Source organism: Tiliqua scincoides, chromosome 2 (genome assembly GCF_035046505.1).
Source record: "Tiliqua scincoides isolate rTilSci1 chromosome 2, rTilSci1.hap2, whole genome shotgun sequence".
Lineage (NCBI taxonomy): Eukaryota > Metazoa > Chordata > Lepidosauria > Squamata > Scincidae > Tiliqua > Tiliqua scincoides.
In genome coordinates, this window is record NC_089822.1 from 230,529,552 (window position 1) to 230,554,960 (window position 25,409).

At 42.2% G+C, this 25,409-nt stretch overlaps 1 protein-coding gene across 1 annotated transcript; it reads right to left on the reverse strand.

The window, feature by feature from the left end:
• Positions 1-2,034: 2,034 nt before the first annotated feature.
• Positions 2,035-25,215, reverse strand: EDEM1 (ER degradation enhancing alpha-mannosidase like protein 1). Its single transcript, XM_066617462.1, has 12 exons — positions 24,651-25,215; positions 16,296-16,368; positions 14,842-14,945; positions 13,711-13,882; positions 12,907-13,090; positions 12,204-12,378; positions 11,520-11,640; positions 10,435-10,605; positions 9,771-9,844; positions 8,705-8,801; positions 8,179-8,364; positions 2,035-5,427 (listed from the first exon to the last, which is right to left on the reverse strand). Exons 1-12 carry the CDS (start codon positions 25,079-25,081, stop codon positions 5,338-5,340), a joined length of 1,878 nt encoding a protein of 625 aa, XP_066473559.1. The 5' UTR covers positions 25,082-25,215; the 3' UTR covers positions 2,035-5,337.
• Positions 25,216-25,409: the final 194 nt, after the last annotated feature.

Below are 25,409 nucleotides of genomic sequence, written 5' to 3' on the forward strand. Positions count from 1 at the left end.
TCACCCCTGGCCAGGGCCCATGGGGGGAAGGGGGTAATTTGTACCCAGGTCCAGGGTCAAAAAGGGGGCCCAGGAATTACCCAAAAACCCAGAAATTTCCTGGGATATTTTCCTATCTCACCTGAATTCAGTCTGTGTGGGATGCTGGGTGTGCAGCTACTGCTACTGCTACTGAAAGCCATATGTGCATGGTAACAAGGTAGTTACCATATTAACTATCAGAGAGTAACTGTGGATGTGAGGGGGCAGGGTGACCAGACATAACCACAAGAGAACAAGGAACCCCAAATATAGGATGTCCAAGAAAAATGTAGGGCATGACAAAAGCTAAAAACACTTGTGTATTGATTTCATGTGGTTAAACACTCTATTACTTATTAAATTTTAACCTATATTACATATAATTTATTAATTACAAGAAGGCTATGCACTGCCCACAAGGAAAAGGAGGACATTTAGTTCTTTTCCAGGATACAAAGCTAAAAAATAGGACACGTCCTGGAAAAAGACATCTGGCCACGTGGGGGGAGCGGGGATGCACACGCATAGTTGAAGGTTAGCCTTGCAGAATCAAACTCCTAAAGTTAAGAAAATATATATTGGGAACTCCTTCCACTGAAGAGACAGATCTCTTGGCTAGAAGATCACGCGTTCCACCAACTCTTCTGACAACAGTAGTGGGTGATTTTACCGTGATGTATTGACAGGAACTGACATCAGTTCAACACTAGATGTTTGAAGTTTAATCCAAATGAGACAGAGGTGCTCCCAGTTAGGACTACCAATTCAAGGTGTGAAAGAACAAAAGAACAAGTAGAAGAACAGAAGTCCATAAAAGCCAGTTTAAAAATGCATTTTCAAACTATTGTTTATTTCAAATGTCTTTTTCCTGCTTTTTTGTGCTTTGGGGGAGAGGGGGACATAATGCTTTGAAGGGAAAAAGTCATTTGGGAGAGAAGTCGAGAAAAGTGTTTTGAGATGCCTCCATGTCTTCTGTTCCCAGGGAAGGGGGGGGACAGAGAAACTCATCTGTGTTACCTAGGCAATGTCCAACACCCTTTCAGTGTCTTTCCTCCAGTGGTGATAGCTATTTGCATGAAAGAAATTCTTTTATAAATTCTTGAAGCAAGGTATCTTGAGAAAACCAAAATGATCATGCCAAAATAGTCAGAGCTTTAAGAACTCTGTACATTTTACCCATCTTTCCAAAGTAATTCACACATTCCTCACCAAAGGAATGTCACAAAAAGTGCCACAAAATGTGTGACACTATTCACACATGCCTCACAGAAGGCCATTCCATTGTCAAAGAGAGGGGGAAAAGTTGAAAAATGAGGAAAGGGGGCAGCCCTATTCCAATACTTGCATTAGGAAAACTAGAACTTCCACCCTGCAATGCTGCTACCCCAAATGAATTAAAGAGAAATGTTTCAATGAAACCACAGTGCCCTCTTGTGGAAAGAGTTCACATCTACTACATAGAACTTCCATTTGTCCCAGGCCGATTCAGAGGTGCAAATGGCTTATACCTGACTTTGTGAACTGTCTTTATACATAGTATTTGAACTGTCTTATTACCTGTCTTCAATTAAGTTCATTGATAGATGTTTGAAGTTTAATCCAAATGAGACAGAGATGCTTCCAATTAGGACGACCAATTCAAGTTATGAAATTCAAGGTATGAAATTCTTGAAATGGGTAGCCCTCAAAGCTTGGAGACAGGGGTTGTGCCCGGATTTGGCATTGACCCTGAATGGTAGTCATGTGGACAAAAGCGCCTGAATGGGTAGTCAAGTGGCCAAAAGTGCCTTTGACCAGCAGTGTGGTGACTCAGTTGCAGTTGTTTCTCAAAAATCAAACTAGCCATGGCATGACATCTCAGTTACACCTTCTCCCAAATAAGCCTGCCCAATCACTATGATTTTCTGTGGAAGCTCTTCTCTACATCCCACTGGTATCAGAATTCCAGGTTTCCTCCCCTGCATGGGAATCCAGCCATCTCCATAAGAGTTCAAGAGACAAGACACCAAAGAGTAAGAAAAAGTATTTTAATAGAAATTATACATAAAATCTACAAATTTTTAATCTTTACATTTCCCAGAATATCTGATTTTGTATAAATCTTCAACTTCCTTTCCCTATTAAATACATTTTGTAACAATGCCATGTTAAGGTAGGAAACATATATTGCACATTATGGTGAGAAACACCATCTCATATCGATTGGCAAGTTATCCAAGCAATGTTTCAGACTTGGCCATAACACTAATTATGTAATAGAACTGGTGGCTTTTCATTAACCAGAGTAACATTTTACAAAGAATAGGACTGGTAAACTTCAAATGTATCATCACAGAAGATAAAGTTCAATAGGCTTTTTAACTTGAAAATTAGATGCAATCTAGTCCCCTCATAGCACCAAAGCTGTGTTAACAGGAGTTATCAAAGCTAATATGTCAAGTGTCCTTTGAATGATACAGCATACCCACAGGGAGAGCTTCAGACAGCAACCGATAAAGGAAGATACAACCCCTTCAATTTCAGTTAATTCATCCTTAAGTCAAAATGCTGGCTTAAGTCACAAGATGACTATGCTATTTCTACTGGAAGTCCACCTGTTCTACAAGTGCCCATGTAAGAATTCAGAACTCTAGCAGCCTGACTGATCAACAGATCCTGACCTCTTGAGAATCAAACATCTCCAATATCTTACTTGGTGAAATACACTAAACTCACCATTTGGACTTACAACATATTAGCAGGCACAGTTTGCCAAGTGGAGTAGTGAAGCTCTAAGGGCTACTATGGATAGGTTGAAGAATCCAGCAAAACCCATTATGCATATACACACACTCCTTGGGACAGCATGCATTCACATGATTACAGCAGTGATAGACTCAATTGTTTTGGCTTGCATTTCTCTTCACATTGAAGACATAAAGTGAATGGCCGAGATCCAAAGAACTGAGAAACTAATTCTGCAAACCCAAGACAGCTTTAGACCTTTTGGGCAGGGCAAATGCTCCCCCTCCACGTCAAACTCTTTTGAAACTGAAGGGAATTTCAAGAGCAGCTGCAAGTGACATGAGCATACACAAGAGTTCTACTGTTCAAAAAAGTCCCATTAGCCTAGTTAAGACCTGGTTAAGGAATATAAGGAGCTCTCTGCCCAAGTGCTTCACATCAAGGTGCCAAGAGAAAACTCATTACTCTGAAATGTTCCATTCTCTTTTTTTCTTTTACACCTAAAGAGAACTCTTTTTAACCATGTAGCTATTGGCATTGTGTTCACCCTGTCTAGATTAGTAAATACACCTACCCTGAACTGCTTATCAACAACCATTCTCTTTTTATCACTAGAATTCCCTTCACAACTTTGGTACATAACACTCTGGAATTATTCTTGGTTTAAAAAAAATCAGCAATTAGATCAAACATTGGAAAAATGAAGACAAGTACACAAAAGCAATTAAGACATGGTCTCAACTAGAAAGTTGTTTGTTTTTTACAGGATTTTAGTTTAGGGAGGATTCTGCTCTATTAAACTCTCTCAAAAATTGTCCCCTCAGATAGCAACACTATAAGACAAGGAAGAGACTGTAGAATGAAAAAAGCTTCTAGGCAAACAGGAGTCTACATTAAATCCCTGAGAGTCATTTGTTTGCCAGAGAGATTAAGCCCTAATTATTTCTGTGCTAAAAGTATGTGGTTTATTTGAAATGTGTTATGAAAGGAAAACATGTTTTACAAACTGACTGATTACTTAGGAAAATGGATATTTATATACTGCAGTTTGAAATTTGGTCTAAGCTTTGCCGTACTCTCCTTAACAAGAAAAATTCTTATGTATTTAGGTTTGGATTTTTCTGAGACAAGAAAGTGCTAATAACCATGGTTTAAGATACTTTTAAAAATTCATAATATCTTAAGGTGTGTTAAGTGTGTTTAATGTCTGAATGAAGCAAGGCAGATACTTTTCAGTGCCCACTAGAGGAGGAGTGGAAGAGGAGAATTTATTCATTGGAAACAAATAAGGCCTCAGATTACAGTCAGTTTGCTACTTTCATCCCAAGGTGCTCAGTGATACACCAGATAGTCACCCTTAGAAGATGAGAGCATTTTTGTCCCAAAAATTAAAATAGGAATTGAAGGGTCAACTCCTCACACCTCTTCTGCTATAAAAATATTTGTCCAGAAAATGGACTGCTGTCACCAGGAAATACTCAATTTACAGCAAGCGTAAACAAGAGAGATACACAACCCTCAAATACTACTTGGATGTTAACCGCTTATATTATTCAAGCAGCAAATTATTATGAACTTAAAAAACAGGTATTTCTTTTCAATAAGAAATAGCTAAAACTCTTGGCTCTCTGAGTGACAAACTAAGAAGGCACTCGCTCAGGAAGCTTACATAACAGAACTACAAGGAATGTAAATACTTGGATTATGTATTAAAGCAGATCTCCAAAGAGGCACAAAACAGAATATAAAATGGAAGAATGCCATGAATCTGTCTTCCAATAAGTAATGCAAGGTCTTCAGGTGAGCGTGATGTGAGTGGCTTTATGTATTTTCAACTACTACAAGGCACCTTTTTTGTTACTGGTTTCAGAAACTAGTAAACTTGGTATTACCCTTGAATGTGCAAATCAAATTAAGAACACTGTTTTCAACATCAGCTTACATGTTAGTCTAACATAGTGATGCAATACCTCCACTGGTATTACCATAAGTTGCATGTCAATGCAACTTATTTCAATTTGTTTTTGGAAATAAAAAAAATAAAAAAAAGTTGCATTTCAATCATGCCATTCCCAACTTTTTGAGTAAACAAGAACCTAGGGATATTTTCCTACCTGAGCAATAGTTAGGATTATTTATTGCTAGTGAAGAAGCAAACTTCTTGAGAGAAATTGCACGTTCCCTTTTCTTTTCCTCACCCCAATTGTTTAGAAATATTTAAAACCTCAAGTCCTCTCAAACACTCTTTCACTAAGTACAAATAAGGGCTGGTGGGAAACCAGCGGTACTAGAGCAAGCCACTTGCTTTTATAGTAACCTCAAATGTTCTAGACTTTGTCAACATGAATCTGAAATTTCAAGCAGAGAAACATAACTGATATTATGCTGAATCTGCCAAATTTTCCTGTATTTCACTTAGGACAACTGCATTCTATAGCATGGGGTCTTCTTTCTAACATGAAGTCAAATCCTTCATCACAATGAGTGGCTACTTAAGCAAATGCTTCAAGATGTGTAGCTCAAGAGGAACATCTGCTCCACAACGAGAAGCTGTCTTTTGCTTTTTAGGATTACTCCGCACACACAAATTGCTCAGATCAGGCCAACCATCTGATCAATCTGTCTCATATAAATACTCTTCAGAGGCAGTAGGTATCTCCTTTCATCTGGTACTCTGTTGCACTGTAAACAGAAGGAAATAAAATGAGTGATATTCTGAACAGGCACACATACTCAGGATGAATTACTGTATTTTTTTAAGATGACATGAATGCACTTTGACAACAACCACCCATTTCTAAACCACACTCAAACTTATATTGCAAGAAATATAACCAGCCTGATCTGAGTTAAGACACACACATTTTAGTACTACTATTTCCAGTTGAAGGCTCTCTGTGGGTCTTCTCCATGGCAAGCCATTTCTTCTAGATTTTTACTTATGCACTAATTTAGCACATTTATCTTAAGTCATTCAAAGTTGCCTTCTGGGTTGTTTGCTAGGAGACCCAAAATGAATTCTGATGACTTTCACAGGAAAAAAGTAGCATATTCCAGGGCAAACTCTTTGCCCCACCAAAAGAAAACAGGAAGTGAAATGGATCACATTGCATTTGAATGGGCAATCTTCATGGTTACCCAAATCAAAACTAATAAAAATAGTCATCTTGGATACCAGATTACTGCATAATTTTGTATGTCATTGAGCCTAAGTCACATGCTGCTACTTCTCGTGGGGAGCAGTATTCACACCCAAATACTACTGGGGTGAAACTCATCCCTGAACAAAATGACTCATCAGGGCCTTTGTATCCACCCACTTTGGAGACACCAAGACACGTGGATCAATAAATTCCAATACACAGATTTAGGGGAGAAGGCAGGCTGACTTCCGATAAGAATCCTAAGAAACTTGTGTTAAACCAGGAACGTAAACAGCGGATTTTTCTCCCCTTGCATACAAAATGCATGGGGTGGGGAGTGTTAATCATGCAAGGGGAGAAAATCTGCTGTTTATATTCCTGGTTTTAACACAAGCCATGATTTGTCAGTGCTTTCCAGTCTAGCAGTTGACCTTTTTTTCTAACCACAGTGTGCTAGCAAACCAGGATAAAATATAATCCTTGCTTCACATCTTGGCTTGTGGTTAGTACAACTTATCACACTGCTAGACAGGTATTTACTAGAACACTCTAGGTAAGGTTATCAAATAAGAAGGACAGGGAAGTTAAACCCCAATGGAATATTATTCACAACTTACGCACATTGTTCTACAAAATTTATGTTTAAGACTTCAAATAAGATTTTCAAGTTCTTCCTCTGTGTGCCTACGCGCGAGTCAGTCCAGCTGAGATCAATTCAGCTTGCTCACAGGTAAATGTAGACTGCAGCCTAAGAGCGCAATCCTACCTTGCACTTTAATAGGCAAGCCAAATACCCTGTGCTGAATCCAATACAAGGTAAGAACATAAGTACATAAGAGACGCCCCACTGGATCAGGCCATAGGCCAGTGGTTTTCAAACTCTCCAGGAGAGTTTGAGCCACTGTAAGTGCTTGCAGGGGTGGGGGGAGGCAGCAGGGGCGGGTGGAAGGCAGCAGCAGGATCCCCAGGATTGTGCCGCTCAGGGGGCTGCAGCGGAAGTGGAGCGCGATTGCTCCACTTTCACTGCTGTGGGGAGCCCTGCCAAAGGTTCGCACCGGGCTCCCCGCACTCTGGGGAGGCTGCAGGAGGCTTGGGTAAGTGCACCCAAGCCCCTGCAGCCTCCTGAGCTGCGCAATCCTGGGGATCACTGCCACTGCTCCAGGCTGCCCCTGCCCCTTAAGGGGGCAGAGGCCAGGGCCCATAGGCTGGGGTGTCGCGACACCCCAGTCTGAAAAGTCCTGCCATAGGCCCATCTAGTCCAGCTTCCTGTATCTCACAGCAGCCCACCAAATGCCCCAGGGAGCACACCAGATAACAAGAGACCTGCATCTTGGTGCCCTCCCTTGCATTGGCATGTTGACATAGCCCATTTCTAAAATCAGGAGGTTGCACATACACATCATGGCTTGTAACTCATAATGGATATGTCCTCTAGAAACTTGTCCAATCCCCTTTTAAAGGCATCTAAGCCAGATGCTGTCACCACATCCTGCGGCAAGGAGTTTAACAGACCAACCACATGCTGAGTAAAGAAATATTTTCTTTTGTCTGTCCTAACCCTCCTAAGTAAGTAAGTGCACCCAAGGTAAGTGCAGGCTTGGGTGCCACTCAGAGAAAGGGGATTTTATCCCCCATATCCTGTGTTGCACGCCAGCCAGCCCTATGGGTTACTCAGATCTGCACCCACGATTTTGCAGGCACAAATGCCAGTGGCCCATATAACACTAGTTGGGCTGGGGACAGTTAGGATTCAGTCTGCACTGCTGCAGTCATTCCCACCCACTCCCAGGTCTGATCTGCCTCCTGGGCCACCTTACCCCACCCAAAAACACCCCTCCCCACCTGCAACACTCTCTCTCGCCACCCTCTCCAGCCCCATGCCAGCCTGGCACCAACTCTTCTGGCACTGCTAGGCCAGCGCTAGCCTGCTCCCAAGTAGCTGGAAACATGCTTTATGGCATGCTCATGACACTCAGGAGCTGGCACAAGAGACTTACACTGGCTAGGGGGGTTGGATTGCACTTTAAGACTGTTACACACATAAAACCTCCTGAACTAAGGTCACAGGGCATCAGGTTGCCTGAGCCTTTAAGTTTGCTCCAGACACTTACTCATGAGAAATGTTTTCTCAGCCACTGCAGACCAGTACCTAAAATTTGTCTCCTAATTTTCTCATCTCCCCCTGCCCCCAAAAATAGCAAAATATAAATGACAAGTTACAATATACTTTAAGCTTCATAGCAAAAGCTTGCCACCCATTTTGACAATAAGAGGCACAGTTCATACTTACATTAGAAGTGGAGTTGGCTGCTCTGAAATCATTAGGCTTCAGCTTTTCAGTTTTCTTCTGCTCTTCAGGAAAGGTATCTTGCCATAACGAGACCCGAAGACGCTTATCCAGAGAAACTATATGTCCTTCTGTAGTAAACATGTATCTATTGCCCGATTTGTGTACTGGATTTTCTTCATCAAATAACTGAAGTAAGAAAGACTGTATAAATGCTCAATGTTTCAAGCTGGATGTACTATATTTTATGTACTATATATTCTGCAGCAATCCTCCCTCAGCACAGTTGTTTAAGATGACACTGCAGCAAAAGACCACAGAAACACTCCCAACATACGCAAGTGTACTTACTAGCAGACCTATGCCACAAGTATTTCACACTGCCAGTATATGTACATACATTACAAAGAATCAAGCTATAGCATAACTAATTCAGCTACTTGTTACTAGTTATAGCTTTAGTGAGCAAATCCACTTAAAGTAAAAAGTTCCCAAACAGACCACTGAGGAAAGTAAATGCAATACCTACCAGGTACAAGTATTTACATGTCTCACTGAGAAAAAAGCTTTCCATCCTATCTTCTTTGGACTTCTCTATGACATGGTGCAGAGTAGCATAGCCACATCTGAAATACAAATTTGCCTAATTAAACAATGAAATGCTAATTTCTCATTCCAGGTTTAGCCTGCATCACCTCCAAGTGTAAGAAGGTAAGCTAGTTTTTTGTGTGTCTTATTTAATACGACCTACTACAGGCAGTCCACAACTTAGATTCTGCCCCCATTCCCAACATCTGTCCCAAAGTTGGAACAGCACTATTGCACTTGTGCAAAAGCACAAAGCTCTATTGACTGCACAAAAGCACCAACACAGCCACCCAGCCAACTCTTGCTAGCTCAGTTCAATCTGTGCAAAAGTATAATGCCAGCAGGACTGCACCAGTGTGAAAGTGCCAAAGCAGCAATCTGTAAGTCAAGGCATCTGTAAGTCGGGGACTACCTGTATTATTTTGGATGTTATGACTGTTCCCAGTTATCAATGCAAGTGCAGCTCTGCACTGCCTGTTAAGTGCTTGCAAACAATGCAGATTTTCAGTACAAAGCTGCATAGGCTAACCACCTAGTGTCCCATACCTAACAAGTACAAATGATATAGAATAAAAAATGAAAGCATATTAAGTTCTCTCAAGATCAAAAACACAAATCAAGAGATACATTATCCATACTTAAAATCTTGGGAATGGTCCAAGAACATTTTTTGCCTTTGAAATACCACTTTCTCAACCCAACCACACCATTGCCATTTGCAATGCAGCATGGGGGTGGAGGTGGTGGTAGTTACTGATTGAAGAAGGTAAGTACATGGTTATTTGAGATCCAAGCAATATTCCTGATATACACCCACAAATGAAAGTTGTTCAGATACCTATTCAATGGAATAGTCTTCAAAATTTAAATAATCTTTTAAACAAATTTTAAAGTGTTTGAGACATAATGCAAACATAGGTAAATGCAAAAAAAAAACTTTGCTAGTAATCAAATGTCTCTACATCCTAACAGTAATGGCAATATAAACAAAGGAGCAGGAAACTAACTTTGCTTTTGTATACTTCTCCAGACTCTGAAGAATGTCCATTCCCACATGAAGATAAAAAGGATTCTTGGTGGCCTAAAGAAAGGAAATAAATCTGAATTAAGTAACTATTAATAAGGGTTAGGAGAGTTAGAACAGAAAAACAAACATATTTCTTAACCCAGCATGGATCTTAACCCGCTGGATCAGGGCAAAGGCCCATCTAGCTTCCTGTATCTCAGAGCGGCCCACTAGATGTCTCCAAGAGCAGATAAGACAACAAGAGACCTGCATCCTGGTGCTACTCCCTTGCATCTGGCCTTCTGAGGTAGCCTACTTTTAAAAGGAGGTTGCACATACCCCATCATGGCTTTTAACCTGTGATGGACTTTTCCTCCAGAAATCTGTCCAATTTCCTTTACAAGGCATTTAGGCCAGGTGCCATCACCACATCTTGTAGCAAGAACACCTTCACCTCAACCTAAGGCAAACAGTTCCACAAAATAATTAGGGTCAATCCTTCCCCCCATCCTCAATATTGTCAAATAAAACTCAATAACTTCTCATTACTCAGTCCTGCAACTCAGTCCTGTTAAATTTTCTTTGCTTTTCTTTCCCATGTGTAGCATAGTATGTTCATGCACTACAATACAAAGAGCTGATAAATAATAAAGAATGATAAATACCTGATAAAGAAGATATGTAGATTCTACTAACTCTGGCCTTAGAGGATAAAAGAGGACATCAGGTGCCTGTAACTGCCAGTTGTACCTTTCTGGAAGAGCTCCATATCGTTTCCATATGGCATAATAAAATGCATGGAGGCAAATGGCATCTTCTACATCACCTTTTAAAACCTGGAGAAAAGCAACAACTGTGAAACCAAATGAGTTGAAGGACAGCGTATTTGTGATCAAGTAAGTACCGAGTTTCCTTTATTAATACCAGAAACTGTAGCAGCATCCACTTCATCAGTTCAATAATTGCAAGCCATATAGCACCTACCCCAGTCCAAGGAATGGCATTGTAGAAGTTCAGGTACACAGTGAATTTGGAGACACCACATCAAACTAGGTCTCACAAACCAACAGAGAAACTAATATATTCTTTCTGAGCAGATACATAGCAGGTAAGCCAACCTTTATCTTCACGTGGCTCTACTCCAAAATTAGCCCCAAACACCTAAATATTGAGCCAATTTTACAGCAAAGAACTCTCAGAAATACAGGTGAGGCAATTCTGTCAAATATGCAAGTAGCAGCTAAATTGCTCTATAACTTCTGAGGGGGATACAAAGGAGAAAGACAGTGATGAAATATTGCACTATTGCAGATTGAACCTAAAAAACTCTGCATCTGACTCTTCTTCTCCAACAAATTCCTTAGGGATTATCCTCTGCTGCTACCACCAGCACCACAATACTCCTATACATTTCAAATGCTGAGTAGCTGCCCAGAATAGTACTGATGTTCCAAGAGCAGGCAGCCTTGACCTTACTGCCTATCCACACCCCAAAATGATTATCCTGATAATGGGGATGGCTTGTGCTACTGACATGTGCATGCACATGTCAATGATGAATTTAGGCTCAAGTGTTCCATCAGGGACAGTGCAGGCCAAGATTTAGAGTTGGGCATGCAGGGCCTTCATTGCCAGATGCAAGTTTTTCCCCACAAAGGACCAACAGAGCCTGTATTTGGGATGCTTCAAATAAAATATATGTATTTGTACTGTAAAGTTTTCCATGCTCTTCCCATCATACTGAAAATACCTGAAGTCCAGGAAAAAATGCCTGAAGTGAATCAATCCAGGTGTTCATCAACTGCCCACTGAACATATTTACATTCACATAGAGAGGTGGGTCCCCTTCACCTTCATTGCAGGCTTCCCTCCTAAAAAAGAATGACAAACATTTGATTTAGAAGCATGTACAACATATATATTCTGAATGTGAGAGGAGGCATCCAAGGTAGCTACTAGGAAACGCATTTGTACCAAACACAGCTGTAGTTCCTAGACCACAGTTTGCTCTCACAAATAACACTCCTGAATATGCCCTAATAGCAATTTAAAATATCTCTTCCATGTAGATCAACTAAGACAACTTGAAGGAAAGTACAATTTTAAGCCCTCAACAAGAAGAGTAGTTAAAGTAAGCATTACACTAAGAGCAACAAAATGGGTCAAAGGTTTGTGGAAGGTATAAAAAGTGCTGTAACTGTGAGTGTTCCAGTATCAACCAAGAGAGGAAGCCACAGTAAAAGGGTGTTAACTTTTTATCCCTCAATTCAATCTGTGGTAGCAAAACAGTAAGTTTGGGTATATTCATATAACAGAGTCAGAGGAACACAGGCAATTGTTTAAAGGAAACTGATATAATACAAGAATCAATTCCATCTAAGTCAGGTATAAACACAACTTAAAGCCAAAAACCAACACCACTCACATCACATACCCTCGCCTTAAGTGGTTCTGAATACTCCGATAAGCATCATTGAACATCTCCAGATCTTCTTTTTCTCCAAAAAGTATATAAGATTTCAAAAGATATTCATAGAAGGAGTCTAACCCTGCTCCCAAGCCACTCTGCTTTCCAACCCAGTGGCCAGTTTGAATATTTACAACATTGCCTGTGAAAGACACACAGGAACAAAGATACCTAAGGTCAGATACATATATTAACTGACAATGTTACTTAAGTGACAATGCCCAAGGACAAAGTATAATGCTAATTTAATACACATTGTAATATACATTGTCATTAGTCTGAACCCAGTAAACTGTTTTTTTCTACCCATACTAAAGGAATATAGCAGGAGATCAAACCAAAGTCCTGTATTGATTTATAAAATGTGTGGTGAACCTCTTCCAGCTGTACAACACCAGCCATACAAAGAAGTTTATGTAAGATCATTAATACTGCCTTTTATTTAGATATATCTCCATAAGAAGACATGTGTATTATTAATATGAGCACAGATCACTGGCATTAGGGTAAAAAGATCACAAGGCCATAGAGTCAGGAAATTTCTGCTGCTATGACAGCTGATCTCTCTCCAACATCACAGTTTATGCAAGTGTACAGATCAGACTATAAGAAAGCACTACACACAGCCTATTCTTAATGTATGCAAGACATCCAAGAGCAAATAAAGCACCTAATAATCCAGTGTCATTGCTCCTCAGACTCCAGAGTGCTTTCACAGCTCGCCTGGCAACCCATTCAAAAGTAGAATCCCCAAGAAGCCGGCTAAGAATTCCAAATTCCACCAATAGAGAGCCAGCTCCAGCAGTGCAAGTCTCATTATTGCTACCAGAAGGAACTCCTGTTCTTAAATTTACCTGCAAAGACAAGAAGTTTTACTTGTGGGTCTCCTGAGAAACACACTAACACTCCTACTCTAGGCCATGCCCAAAGTCATATTTCAATCGCCTTTATAGTCAATAATTGAACGTGAAAATATAAAAAAATGACTCATGTGTTTCATCAGTGCTCTGTCTTGGACTTGCATCATATTCCACAGGGAAGCACTCTTAAAGGAGTATCTAGATTTACATAAGGCACGTAAATACCTAACCAACAGGGGGTTATTTCAGACTGTCAGACGTTGGAAAATGCTCCTCATGAAGCAGTCCAATGAACAAAGTCAGAGATCCAACATTTGGAAGCTGCTTTGGGGGGAAGATTCAGCCAAATGACAGTGGACTTGTTTTCAGTTGCCACAATTGATTTTTGCCATAAGGAAACAGGGTCAGTATGAATAACTGAATGCTTATAGTCTGACACTATTCCCTCTATGGGCTACAAACCAAAGAGTGTTTTCCAGTTCTCAAACTATTATTCAAACCAATTCCCATATCTAAATGAAACATTTAAGATAGCAGACATGACAGTTGTAGTGCCACAGAAAAGTGGTTATAATAGCAGCTTACATGAAAATTGATCATCATGGTATACCTACCCGAGGATAAGGAATCCCAGTTTTGGTATTTTCAAAAGCAGGTAACAGCCTCACTGCCAGGTCATGTGCCATATGCAAGAGCTCATCATCATAGCCCTTAATAGTCATATCACCAAAAGGCTGATTAGCATCAGTAATTATGATGTGGGCCGAAAGCAAACTTCCCAAAACCCTATAAGAAGAAAGAGGATTTTAAAGGTGATATTACATTTGCAGGATTACTGTCATTTAAAGCAAAGGTCTGCTCACGTGGGAAGACTATAAAGTGTACAAACAAGGATTTGTTTCGCATCACAGTTTTGTTTACCAACTCAGAGTAGGGAATGCTGAGCACACCACTTACCTGCAAAGTTTGTAAGTACTGATATTACAATGGTTTAACTCAAGTATGCCTTATATATGAGCTTTAAGCAATCACTCCAGAAGATCCAACACTGGTTCTCACAATGGCAGGTGCCCAATATAAAAACACATATACGTGCTTATTCAGCCATCTGCTTTGGAAGGGTCAGATGCTAGTATACTTGGGGCAAGGACATCTGCATTGATGATCTAGCACTCAACAGAAACTGCCAAGGATGCTAAAGCTGACCATTTCAAAGTACAGTACTGGACTGAACTCAAATGGCTCTAAAACCTCTAACAAGCTTACAGAGTCCAAATAGGCTCTTTGAATCTTGGGAAAGGGCTAGTTATGCTGATCCTTCCAAGCCAGTTTGTCCATTTCAACTGAGGCATGAGGTAGTAGTACAGTGAGCTATTTAACCTACCAACCTATTGTTTTTCTTTTTAGCAGATGCTCACTAGAAAATAGTGCTGAAAAACCCTTGCTCGAGTATTTCTCATACAAGGAGGCCTAACCCAAAATATTGGCAAATGCTGTCAGCTGTAAGATGCAAATCAAATATATAATTATGCAAAAATATTTCTAGTTTATTTCTAATTAAATATATTTAAACTGTAGATAACACAATAATGTATCAGAAATCTATACGTGTACTGGATGATTTATCATTCAAACACATCAGTCCCATAATCAGCAGCAGCTTCTCGGAGGTTTTAGGAAGGATCTTTCCCTATCATACCTGGAAAAGGTGAGGATTGAACTTAGAAATTCCAAGTACAACGTACCTAATTGTTGCCTCAAAGACTTGGACAGTCGAATCCGTATCAAAGGACACAGTATCTATTACTAATCTCACTGCTTTCCGGAACTCTGAAGAGTTTCCCATTACCTTCAAGAAATAAAATGAGTAAGATATCAAATAGCCAAGTTTTATACTAAAGCTATTTTTAAACTGTAGCATGTGAAACCAAATGCATCAGTTATTCAGCTATTTTAGAAATTCATTTCTATTTCCATACATTCCAAAAATCTAGTAGTAACATTGTGAAATTGAATCGAAGAACTCAAAGAATCTAACACTGCAATTTGAACACAATAATCTAACATGGAAGATTCTATAACAAAACCATGGCCTATAGAAGCTTGCAAGTTAAGAGTTTCCAGGAATGAAAATGAATAATTCACTCAAGCTACCATAAAAAAAGATCTGTGGCTCTGACGTGAGAGAAACAGACTCTGAACACAACTACTATTAACACAAAAGAAAACTGTGAAATTGTGGGGGGGGGGGGGGGGCCAGATTCCACTGAAAAGAGAAGGATATACAAGCCTACTGTAGCAAGAAACATGTATCACATTCAAGAACTGGAGCAGAATAAGACACATTTGAAGAATAAGGAGTCATGCTTTCTTGCCAGAATAATTCTACTCAAAAAATAAATCCCCTTACTTAGCTAAACCGCCTTAAGAACAAAATTGTCATTTTATTTACCTATTTAAACAACTGAACAGGTTCCCAAACCCACAGCTTTTTATTCCTACATAACTAGAGGTGTTTGTTTCTGGTGAGTAAGAGACAATTACATCCTGTCTTACTAAACACAATGGGTTTACTTATGAGTAAAACACAATTTTCAAGTCCCTCTACTCACGGATTACTGAAGCAGCCCTGATGCATATAATACAGAGGCAGGCTGCACAAGCTTTTGGCAAGCCTTGATAGCCAGCCATTATTTGAGATTGCCACCAGCTCAACTCAACCCCCATCTCATGGTGCTGGCGCACGCACATGCGCAGGCACACACACACACAACCTCTCTTACCTAGTCCAATTATGTTCAAAGTGAGGCATAAACTGAAACAGATCTTCTACCACTAAGTTCTCTGCACATACTAAAGTAGGTGTGGGAAAGACAAGACCTATTTCTCCCACTCAGCACAAAGTATGACAACCCTACAAGCTCCCTTGCTTTACACTGAGCATCCAGAGAAAAGCAGAGACAAGAAATGAGATTTATGGTTGCTACTTTTGACCATTTATGTGGACTTCTGCCCAACATACTTCAGTTAACAAAGACGAAGTAGGAAAAGGACAATTTCCTGTATTACTTCACTTGTGATCTATGAGGTTTTTAAAAAAATATAACTTGCTCACAATTTATCCTCCTTTGAAATACTTCTGATATTTAAGGTTTCTACTCCTTCTGCCAGTAATTAAAAAAACATAATTTGAACTCACTGCCAGGGTATCCAATGCATCAATCAGAGTAAGCGAGTAGTTTCCAAGGACATCATTGATATTCAGATTTGAACTGAAATAAATTTGGTTAGATGTTAGTTCTATCAAACTGGGTTTTTAATTATGTAAACAGTGTAGCCCAATCTTCTGCATGTCTACTCAGTAATAAGTGCCATTATAGTCAATGGGTTTTACTCCTAAGTAAGTACGGATAGGATTGCAAGCCTTATTCCCTGCTAAATACACTTATCTTCAAAATAGTATTAATATAATCTCCAAATACATCAGACTATATTCTAAACATATTTCTAGTTCAGCTGCATGCAATTTCTCTCCTACAGAGGCAGAAATCCTACACGTATATCTTTGGACCAAAGTCAGAAACTTGTTTTAGAAACAGGGTGCAAGTTATCTAAAGAAGGATTACACATTTTACACACATTACACACTCTGGATTACACACATCCAGAGAAAGATCTGGTAACACAGGAATGAAATGAAACATTAAAATGAAACAAGTGTCTAGAAGCTGTACTACAGTCAATACAGAATGCTGATGTATTGGACTTAAGAGGTGGGAGATCCAAGTTAAAATTCTAGTTGGGTCCCATAAGTCACTGGGACATCTTCAGCAGTATTCATCCTTTACATTCTATATTTTTAAACAAGGACAAAGTGTTTCTCCTCATGAAGCTGCTGGAAACAAATACAAAGACATTCATGCAACATTTTCCTCACTGCTGTTATTACTCACTACTGTTTAGAACACATACCTAGAATCAATTCCTCATCCTACTAACTACCATCCTTAAACACTAGTTGTAAAATAATTTATTTTTTCTTCTTTCAAAATGTATGCATATTAGGCACCCTAGCCAGAGCTTTACATACTGTTTTCCTGCAGCAATTCCAATTACTGAAGGGACAAGCCACTGTTCTGACTAGGAATTAGCTGGTTTCCTTGGAAGTGGGAACTATCCATCAAGAAAAAGTTAGTTTTTCCTAGATATGCTCTTTCCTATTAACACACCCTTTCCATTAATCCCAATCTCAACATTCTTAGTACTCTCTGTCAACTATGCCAAAATTGATGTGTGCCTAAATCAATGGTTCCCAAACTCTTTAGCATTGGGACCCAGCTGAAAAAAAGCTTTACCAACACCCAAGTCTCAGTGGCTACAAAGGTTATTTGGCCATAGTAATCCCCCCCCCCCAAGTAGCAGACCGTTTAAACTTGATGCACATAATCTAATCTAATCTAATCATCTGTTTCATGACCCACCAAAAATTGGGTCAGGGCCCACTGACGGGCCACAAACCCACAGTTTTGGAACCACTGGCCTAAATGTATAACATAGGCTGATTTGGGACCATGGCAAGTGAGTGCTTTCTTAGTTAAAAAAACCCAACCACCACTGCTTTTTAATGTTAGCTTACCCCACAGCTAAGAACAGCCTACATGGGACACTACTGGAATCAAACCTTTAGCAAAAGTAGAATACTACAGCCCCCACCCCTTGCCTCAGTCTAGCCAGGTTTTGCCAGGATTCTGCACACTATTATAATAATTTTTAAAAATCAAAAAGTTTTTCATCCCCCACTCCAAAACTGGCCCACATCTAAGAGCACATCTAGTTTGGTCTAATATTTTATAGTAAGTAGAATATTTGCATCATTTTCTAAAGCAGTATATAACTATTCTTAATACAAAATTAAATGTTAGTTAAGTTACAAAAACAACTGAGAAACAGCAGTTGAAAGCAAGTAGGCAAGTAAGATAGAAGCTGTTTTGAAGGAAAGTGGATTATCTGAAGCAATAATAACTATAAGCGTACTACAGCCATTATACAGAATGATCCAACACAAGCCTCAATTTTTTGTTTGATGCAATGAGTATTTTTGGCTGTCACTTAGAATGACATGATGAAGAATTCAGGGCAATTTTGGCCAATTCATATAAACAGCTGTATTTATAAAAATAGCAAACTGAGGATTTCAGTCCCTGAGACATAAAACACAAAGTTACTCAAAGTTAACAAGATTTATTCAAGAGGTCAGACATCCAATACTTGCAGAGATAGAGTTTTTTCTAAAGCTATTTATGCTGAATTCATAGGGCTACAATAAATCTAACAGAAGAGAACATTAACAGAAGTTAATTTTAAGAAGGAAAGGCACCATAGGAAAAAATCAATTCCTACAGGAACCCAAGGCTTACTTCTGGACCTAAAGCTCTATGAAAAAACGGCAGGGGCAAGACAACGTTTTACATTGATGACAAGATTAATCCAGAAACACTTTCTACGTATACAACCAGAAATTTCTCATTAGTGCATCTGCCTGGAAGTAGCTGTACTAGTAACAACTAAATCTGCAGGGACAATGCAAGTTGCATCCACATTGCATAATGCAATTTTACCCAAAACCAAATGTTAGGCTTAAATTGCTGGCACAGAATGATTGTTCCAGGGGGAATGCAACAGTAGTTTAAAAATACTTATTTGAATTTGAAAAATTCTGATTCCCCCACCCATATGGATGCATAAACATTGCCACACAGAAGACCCCTCTCATAAACAGTAATAGGTGTAGGTGTAGACAATGTTAATCTGTTGAAACAAACACAATAGTCTTGTGGAATATTAAAGTCTAACAATTTCGTTGACAACTAAATGCCAAAATAAAAGGTACCATAAGACTCTCTTGTTTAAAGTAGCCACAGCCTAGAACTACCCAGAAATGAAGCTCAATGTGTGCTTTCCAAGCTTAATGAAAATGTATCTGTTAAAACAGACTAAACTAAATTTGATATAGAAGTTGTATCTTTGCTGTCCAAGCCTTCACATCCAGAAGGTGCTTGTATGGTTTACATTGTTTTTATTTTAGAATCTATAAACCAGACAAAATAACATACCCTAGGATTTCACCAAACCTCTGTGAAAACTAGTTCTTAAGACAAATGCTTCTGATAGATTTAACAAAATTCAGGCTCTTTAACAGCCACTTTCTAGGTCACCAGCAGATCACCTCTAGTTGCAAAGTGAAAAATAATTGGACAAGGCTGCCTCACAATAAAAATAGCACTGAAATAATCCCTTTAAGCACAATATCATCTACTCCAACTTCCAGCAGTTCATCAAGCTCTCAAGCAATAGCTTTTTCCAGTCTGGTTACTGACCATGGAACCTTTTGCATGCAAGTCATGTAGGTTACCACTGTTGTATGTGCCTTCTCTATAACTGACATTTCTCAGCTTTCCAAGTCAATTTTAATTAATGTGTGCACAAGAAACTGTATGAGCTTAAAAACTAAGTCAACTTGCTCAAGAAAGCATAAAGAAAGTGGTATGCTCCCAGGAATTTGTTTATCTAATAACGGCTTGGGACCAGAGTATCTGAAGGCCCTCCCACATAGGCCTACTCATCCCCCAAGATCTTCAGAAAGTGTCCTTCTGTGCCCCTGAAGTAGGCCAGACAAGAGAAACATAGGTGAGAGGAAGAGCTCCATGATGATGCCCCCCCCAATAAGGAATTCCCTCCTGAGTGAATTACAATCAGTGTGGATACTTTCATTTCAAATGGCTTTTAGTGATGAGGAGAGGAGAGAATTTGATCGGTGGGGGGGGGGGTCTGCTGGAGCTTTTACTATTGATTTTCGTATTTTGCTGTCTTTAGTGTTTATTTCTATTACTATGCTTTTAATAACTGATTTTATTATGTACATTTTATTATGTAAACCGCCAGGTTTTGTTGCCTTGAAAAAGACAGTATATAAATTTGTAAATAACCCTAAATGCTACTCACTTTGTTATTTTGTGTGCACAGCCTAATAGGATATTATTTCACATATTTTAACCTGTAGCAGTTCTTCGCCAAGAATACCCACTAAAGGAAATAATATTAGCATAGCAGCAGAAGCACACAGAAAATCTATTAGTAGCTTCGAAAGCGCAACCAAAGCTTGAGGGTGCCACTCCAGAGATTGCTGTAAGACCCCTCCCTGGAGGAATGAAGCAACACTTATGCAAAACACTGAAAGGTTCTTGAAGACTGCAAACATGCGAAATGCAAAAACGCATCTGGGTCAGTCTCTTCTAAACTACAGAACAAAGCAGAAACTAGGAGACTCCAACAGAGCATGACACCAGCAGCTGTCACACTCCAAACACTTTGTACTTTGAAAGAGAACATATAACTACAGTGCATGTTCAGTTTAGTTCTCTCAAGTGATAATTTGCCTTAGGAACCACACCTCTGCTGCCAGCTCCTTCCTAGACCTACCAACACTTTACACGCAGCTTCTAACATCTTGAAATCCACTTCCGATCTTCAGTCCTGCTTTCCCAACTGCTTCTCCATCCAGGCAGACTCCAAAATGAATTCCTATTGCTCTTCACTCAGGCAATTAGAGTTTCTGCACTAGACAATATAACTAACCTCAGCTCCTTGAACCGCTGCCCAATTCTTACAATTATCATGCATGATGGTAACCGAAGAGTGGAAAACATGCCAGTAGTAGCAACTGAGACACAGTAGGGACAGCTGTTTCGGTCTGATTTTATCTCAATATTGCACTCCTTAGGCTTAACTCCACAGGTCAATCAGTCACAAGATGCTCCCACCATGTGAGCCACACTGTTTTAAAAGAGCACCCTAATCCAGTAGTTCCCAAACTTTTTTGACTGGTGGCACCTCTCAACCTACGGGGCCCACTGACCATGGCTCCTTGTTAGGGCTACATTCCTATACATTGTATAGGGTAGCAAGTTTTTTGTGAGGATTCCACAGCTCCCCAGGGAGCCACAGCTCACAGTTAGGGAAGGTTTAGGGCTGTGGTTCCCAAACGCCAATATACTCATCCTTCTTCCTTTAATCCGAACAAGTTATAATTCCCCAGAGTCTTCCCCAGCTTCCCCTATTCTCCCCTCCCAACTCACTTGCTTTTGATGCCAGAGGCCTCCCCTGAAGGAAAACAGCCATGAAGATCACAGCACCTCATACTGAGTATGCTCTCACACACTCACACACACATCCCAGAGTAAAATGGGAGATGAGGAAAGGGCTGCCCATAGGTGGTGCATCTGAGACAGGACTGCAGATGGCATCCAGGGTCCGGTGTGCAGGACATAATTTGTACCAGTGCCCAGGAGCCAGAGGGGGCCCAGAAACTTTAAGAACATAAGAAGAGCCCTGCTGGATCAGGCCAAAGGCCCATCTTGTCCAGCTTCCTGTATCTCACAGTGGCCCACCAAATGCCCTAGGGCTGGGGTCCGCAACCTGCCATTCTGGAGCCACAAGCGGCTCTTTCAGCCTTCTGCTGCGGCTCCGTGCGGGGCCAACCCGTGGGAGGGAGGGGCTCACCCCTCCCGCAACACACCTGCCCCTCACCAGCCTGAGCACACTAGCGCAGCTCCCACGCATCCTGCGGCTGTGCCCCATAGGAGAGGGCATGAACGGGCTGGCGGAGCAGCTCCTGCCCAAAGAGCCCCCACCGCCCGTTCCCTCCTGCCCGAGCTGCAGCGCAAAAGCAAGCAATTGAGTGCAGCTGCTCAGTCCTCCTGTGCGTGTCTCCTCAAAAGTAAGTCCCATTGTGCTTGCTCCCAGGAACGGGTGCCCAGGATTACAGCCTTCAAGCTCCCCAGTCAGCATTCCCCGTCACTCACTCACCCTCTCACTGCCCCATTTCCTTCACTTGTTTCCCCCCATGATCACGGCAAAAGCAAGCAATTGAGTGCAGCTGCTTTGTCCTCCTCCAAAGCTCAGAGCACAATCCTGTGTGTGTCTCCTCAGAAGTAAGTCCCATTGTGCTTGCTCCCAGGAACGGGTGCCCAGGATTACAGCCTTCAAGCTGCCCACTCAGCATTCCCCCGTCACTCACTCACTGCTCCATTTCCTTCACTTGGAAACTTGAAAGGGTTTTGGAGACCCCTGCACCAGATGGTATTCTGTATATGTTTGTATACTGTATGTGTAACATACTGTATATGTAGCATCAAAGCATATTTCATTGTTGGGAAGTAATCACTGTTAGTATGCCTTTTATTTTATGCAGTTTTGAACTCTTAGCTTGTTTGTTCAGGAGCACCTTTGTGTACAGTGTTAAGTAGTACTAAGTGGTCTTGTTCAGAGGTAGTATTGTGTGGAAAAGCATTTACAGAAGTACAGAAATGACAGTAAAGAATGACAGTATCCTTCACAAGCAGTTCACCTGTGCACAATCTAAAACAGTTGTTCTCCAACTGTGGGTCTGGACCTGATTTTTAGTGGGACCTAGAAGAGGGAAGTGTATTATATAACTGTGACCTATAAGAGGAGAGCGCAAACTATATATGCAGTGTATATATACTCCCCTGGGAGTGAGTCCCGTTGACTCTACTGGGGCTGACTTACCTTTCCCCCTGTTTTTGCACTGGTATGTATGGAGATCTGCCCCCCCCCAACTTCCATCTGTTGGTTCTGTGTGCAAGGGGTTTTGCAATGGTCTTGCTGTGATATCTATATAGAGATCTTCCCTCCCCCCCCACCTTCTCCCTGTTTTTGCACTGGTCTGTATAGAGATCTGCTCCCCCCCCCCACTTGTATTGGAATCGAGGAAGATCTGGTGAGGAGGTAGATGTGGTGTCAGCAGTGGCCCCTTTAAGGGTAAGCCTGGGCATCCAGCAGAGTGTGCTGCACAGCTGCAGCCACTTGAAGGCAATAGGGCTCTCAGGGATATAAGAGCACCTGAGGCAGGAAGGGTTTGTGGGTTGTAAGTGCAGGTTGACTTTGGAATCTGACCTGGCTTATTGACTTTGTACTTTGACTTGGATACTCTGACTGACTTTGGAATCTGACCTTGGACTGTGACTTGGCTTATTGACTTTGGACTCTGCCCTGGATACTCTGACTGACTAAGGGACTGCTAGAGACACTGGAGTTTGAAGTGCGGCTGCTGTGCCCAAGACCTGCTGACGATCCAGGGTCTGCTGTAGTGGTGGGAGGCTGCTGGCAGGAGAGAGGACCTCTGCAGGTTGAACAGGGGAGCTACCCTGGAGGTGGGGTCCAGCAGGACTGCAGGGCAGAACCAGGGTCATTTGTTGGGGGAAAGAAGGGGAGCTAATTTGCTTAAAGTGGGCATAATTCTCCAGGCAGAGAATGGCCTTGGAATCAGGCAAAACACCATAGAGGACCAGGTGTCTGAAAACACAGGACAAGAATGTATGATAAAACTAACTAAAAGCTACAAGAGGGGGCTACTTTATAAAAATGGGACCTATAAGAGCATAAAGGTAAAAAACAAACAAACTATATATGCAGTGTTATCTTCATTTTAGGTGTCAAAAGGGTTTTGTGGCTCCCGAAGTATTTTTTCCTCTGGAAAATGGGTCCAAATGGCTCTTTGAGTGTTTAAGGTTGCTGACCCCTGCCCTAGGGAGCACACAAGACAAAAGGCACAACCTGCGTCCTGGTGCCCTAAAAATTTATCTGCCCCTATAGGGATTCAAACCACCAACCCCCAGCTCCGCAGGCCAGCACTCAACCCCTTGAGCTATAGAAGCTCTTATAACTTTCTGGGATTTGACATTTTCCAGTCTCACCCAGAATCGCTGCCTGCACATGAGGCTGTATTCCTGTACCTGGCTACAAATGCCAAGCAGCAAGGCAGACCTGAGCTCTGCATTGGGGAGCCCAGTAGATCTGAGAGACTTTTCCAGCTGTCACTCCTTTCCCTCACAGGATGATCAGGTGTCCTCTTTTCCCAGGACATGTCCACTTTTTTCAGCCTCATGCCCTGGGAAAAAACTTAAATGTCCTCCTTTTCCCTGTCAGCAGACTGCACACAGCCCTCTTGTAAATAATAAAGTACATGCAGTAAGTTACATATAATACAGTTTTAAACTGAATACAAATATAGTGTTTAAATTAACTGATACATGAGCAGCTTTAGCCTTTCTTGGGTCCTGTCCTACATTTTTCATAGAATGTCCTACATTTTGTGAACTTTTTGTTTGAGAGTGGCACATAGATGATGATTTGGGGATGCCTTGTCCTCTTTGGCAGCTACAATGCCTAGTCACCTGCTCCCTGGCCCCACTTCTCCCCTCCCCACCTGCGTTGCCCCTCCTCCCTCTCTGTGAAGCGGCCCAAAAGCAGCTTTGAGGCCCCCCATCTGCCTAGACACTGGAGCTGCACTGGGGAGCCTGGTAGACCAGGGCGTCCTCACCCTCCCTCCCGCCCCCCACTGTGAGGGGACCAGAGAGAAGCTTTGAGCCCCCCATAAGCCAGACCCCAGACCGGGTCTCAGCCCAGGGCGTCACCCCCCTTGGGAGGAGGCCGGAGAAGCTGCGCCCCCAGGCCCCCGCCGGGCGCCACTCACGGGTCGGCTCTGTCGGGGCCGCGGCCGCGGCAGTGGATGGGGTTGAGCTCGTCCTGGGGGAAGGCGTGCGCCATGTAGTTGTCGTAGCCGAAGACGAACATGCTGCGGGCGGCGTCGCGCAGCTGGCTGCGGAGGTGCGGCGGAAAGGCCCGGCTGTAGCGCTGCTCGTACTCGTCGCCGCCGGGGACCGCTGCCGCCCGCCCCGAGGAGAAGCCGCCGCCACCGCCGCCCCAGGCCCTGCCCAGGAAAGAGGCCCAGTGCGGGCCCACCTGGAGGCAGCGCGAGGACGGCGACGAGCCGCAGGCGGCGGGGGAGGCGAAGGCCCGCAGGCGCTGCTGGTAGAGGCCGAGGCTAGGCCCCGCCAGCCACAGCAGCGCGTGCCCGGCCAGCCGCAGGGCCAGTAGCGCCAGCACCAGCGCCCGCCATTGCATGGTCGGGGGAGTCGCAGCCCTCAGCGCCGCCACCGCCGCCGCGCAGCACTTCCACGCGCATACTTCAAGGCCGCCTGCCTGCCTGCCTGCCTGCCTGTCTCACTGGGGGCGGGGAAGGGGCGCGAGCGCTCTCGCTTCCGCCTTCGGCTCCTTCGGCCGCCGTCCTCCCGGCCACGCCTCCCGGCTCAGAGCACTGACGAGCTCCTCTCGGGGGCGGGCAGGAGGCTGCCCGCGCCGCCTTGCGCAACACGTTAGAGCGGAGACCGCGCCCGGCTTCCCCCTCATTGGCTATCGCTGAGAATGACGCCAGCCTATGGAATGCTCCGCC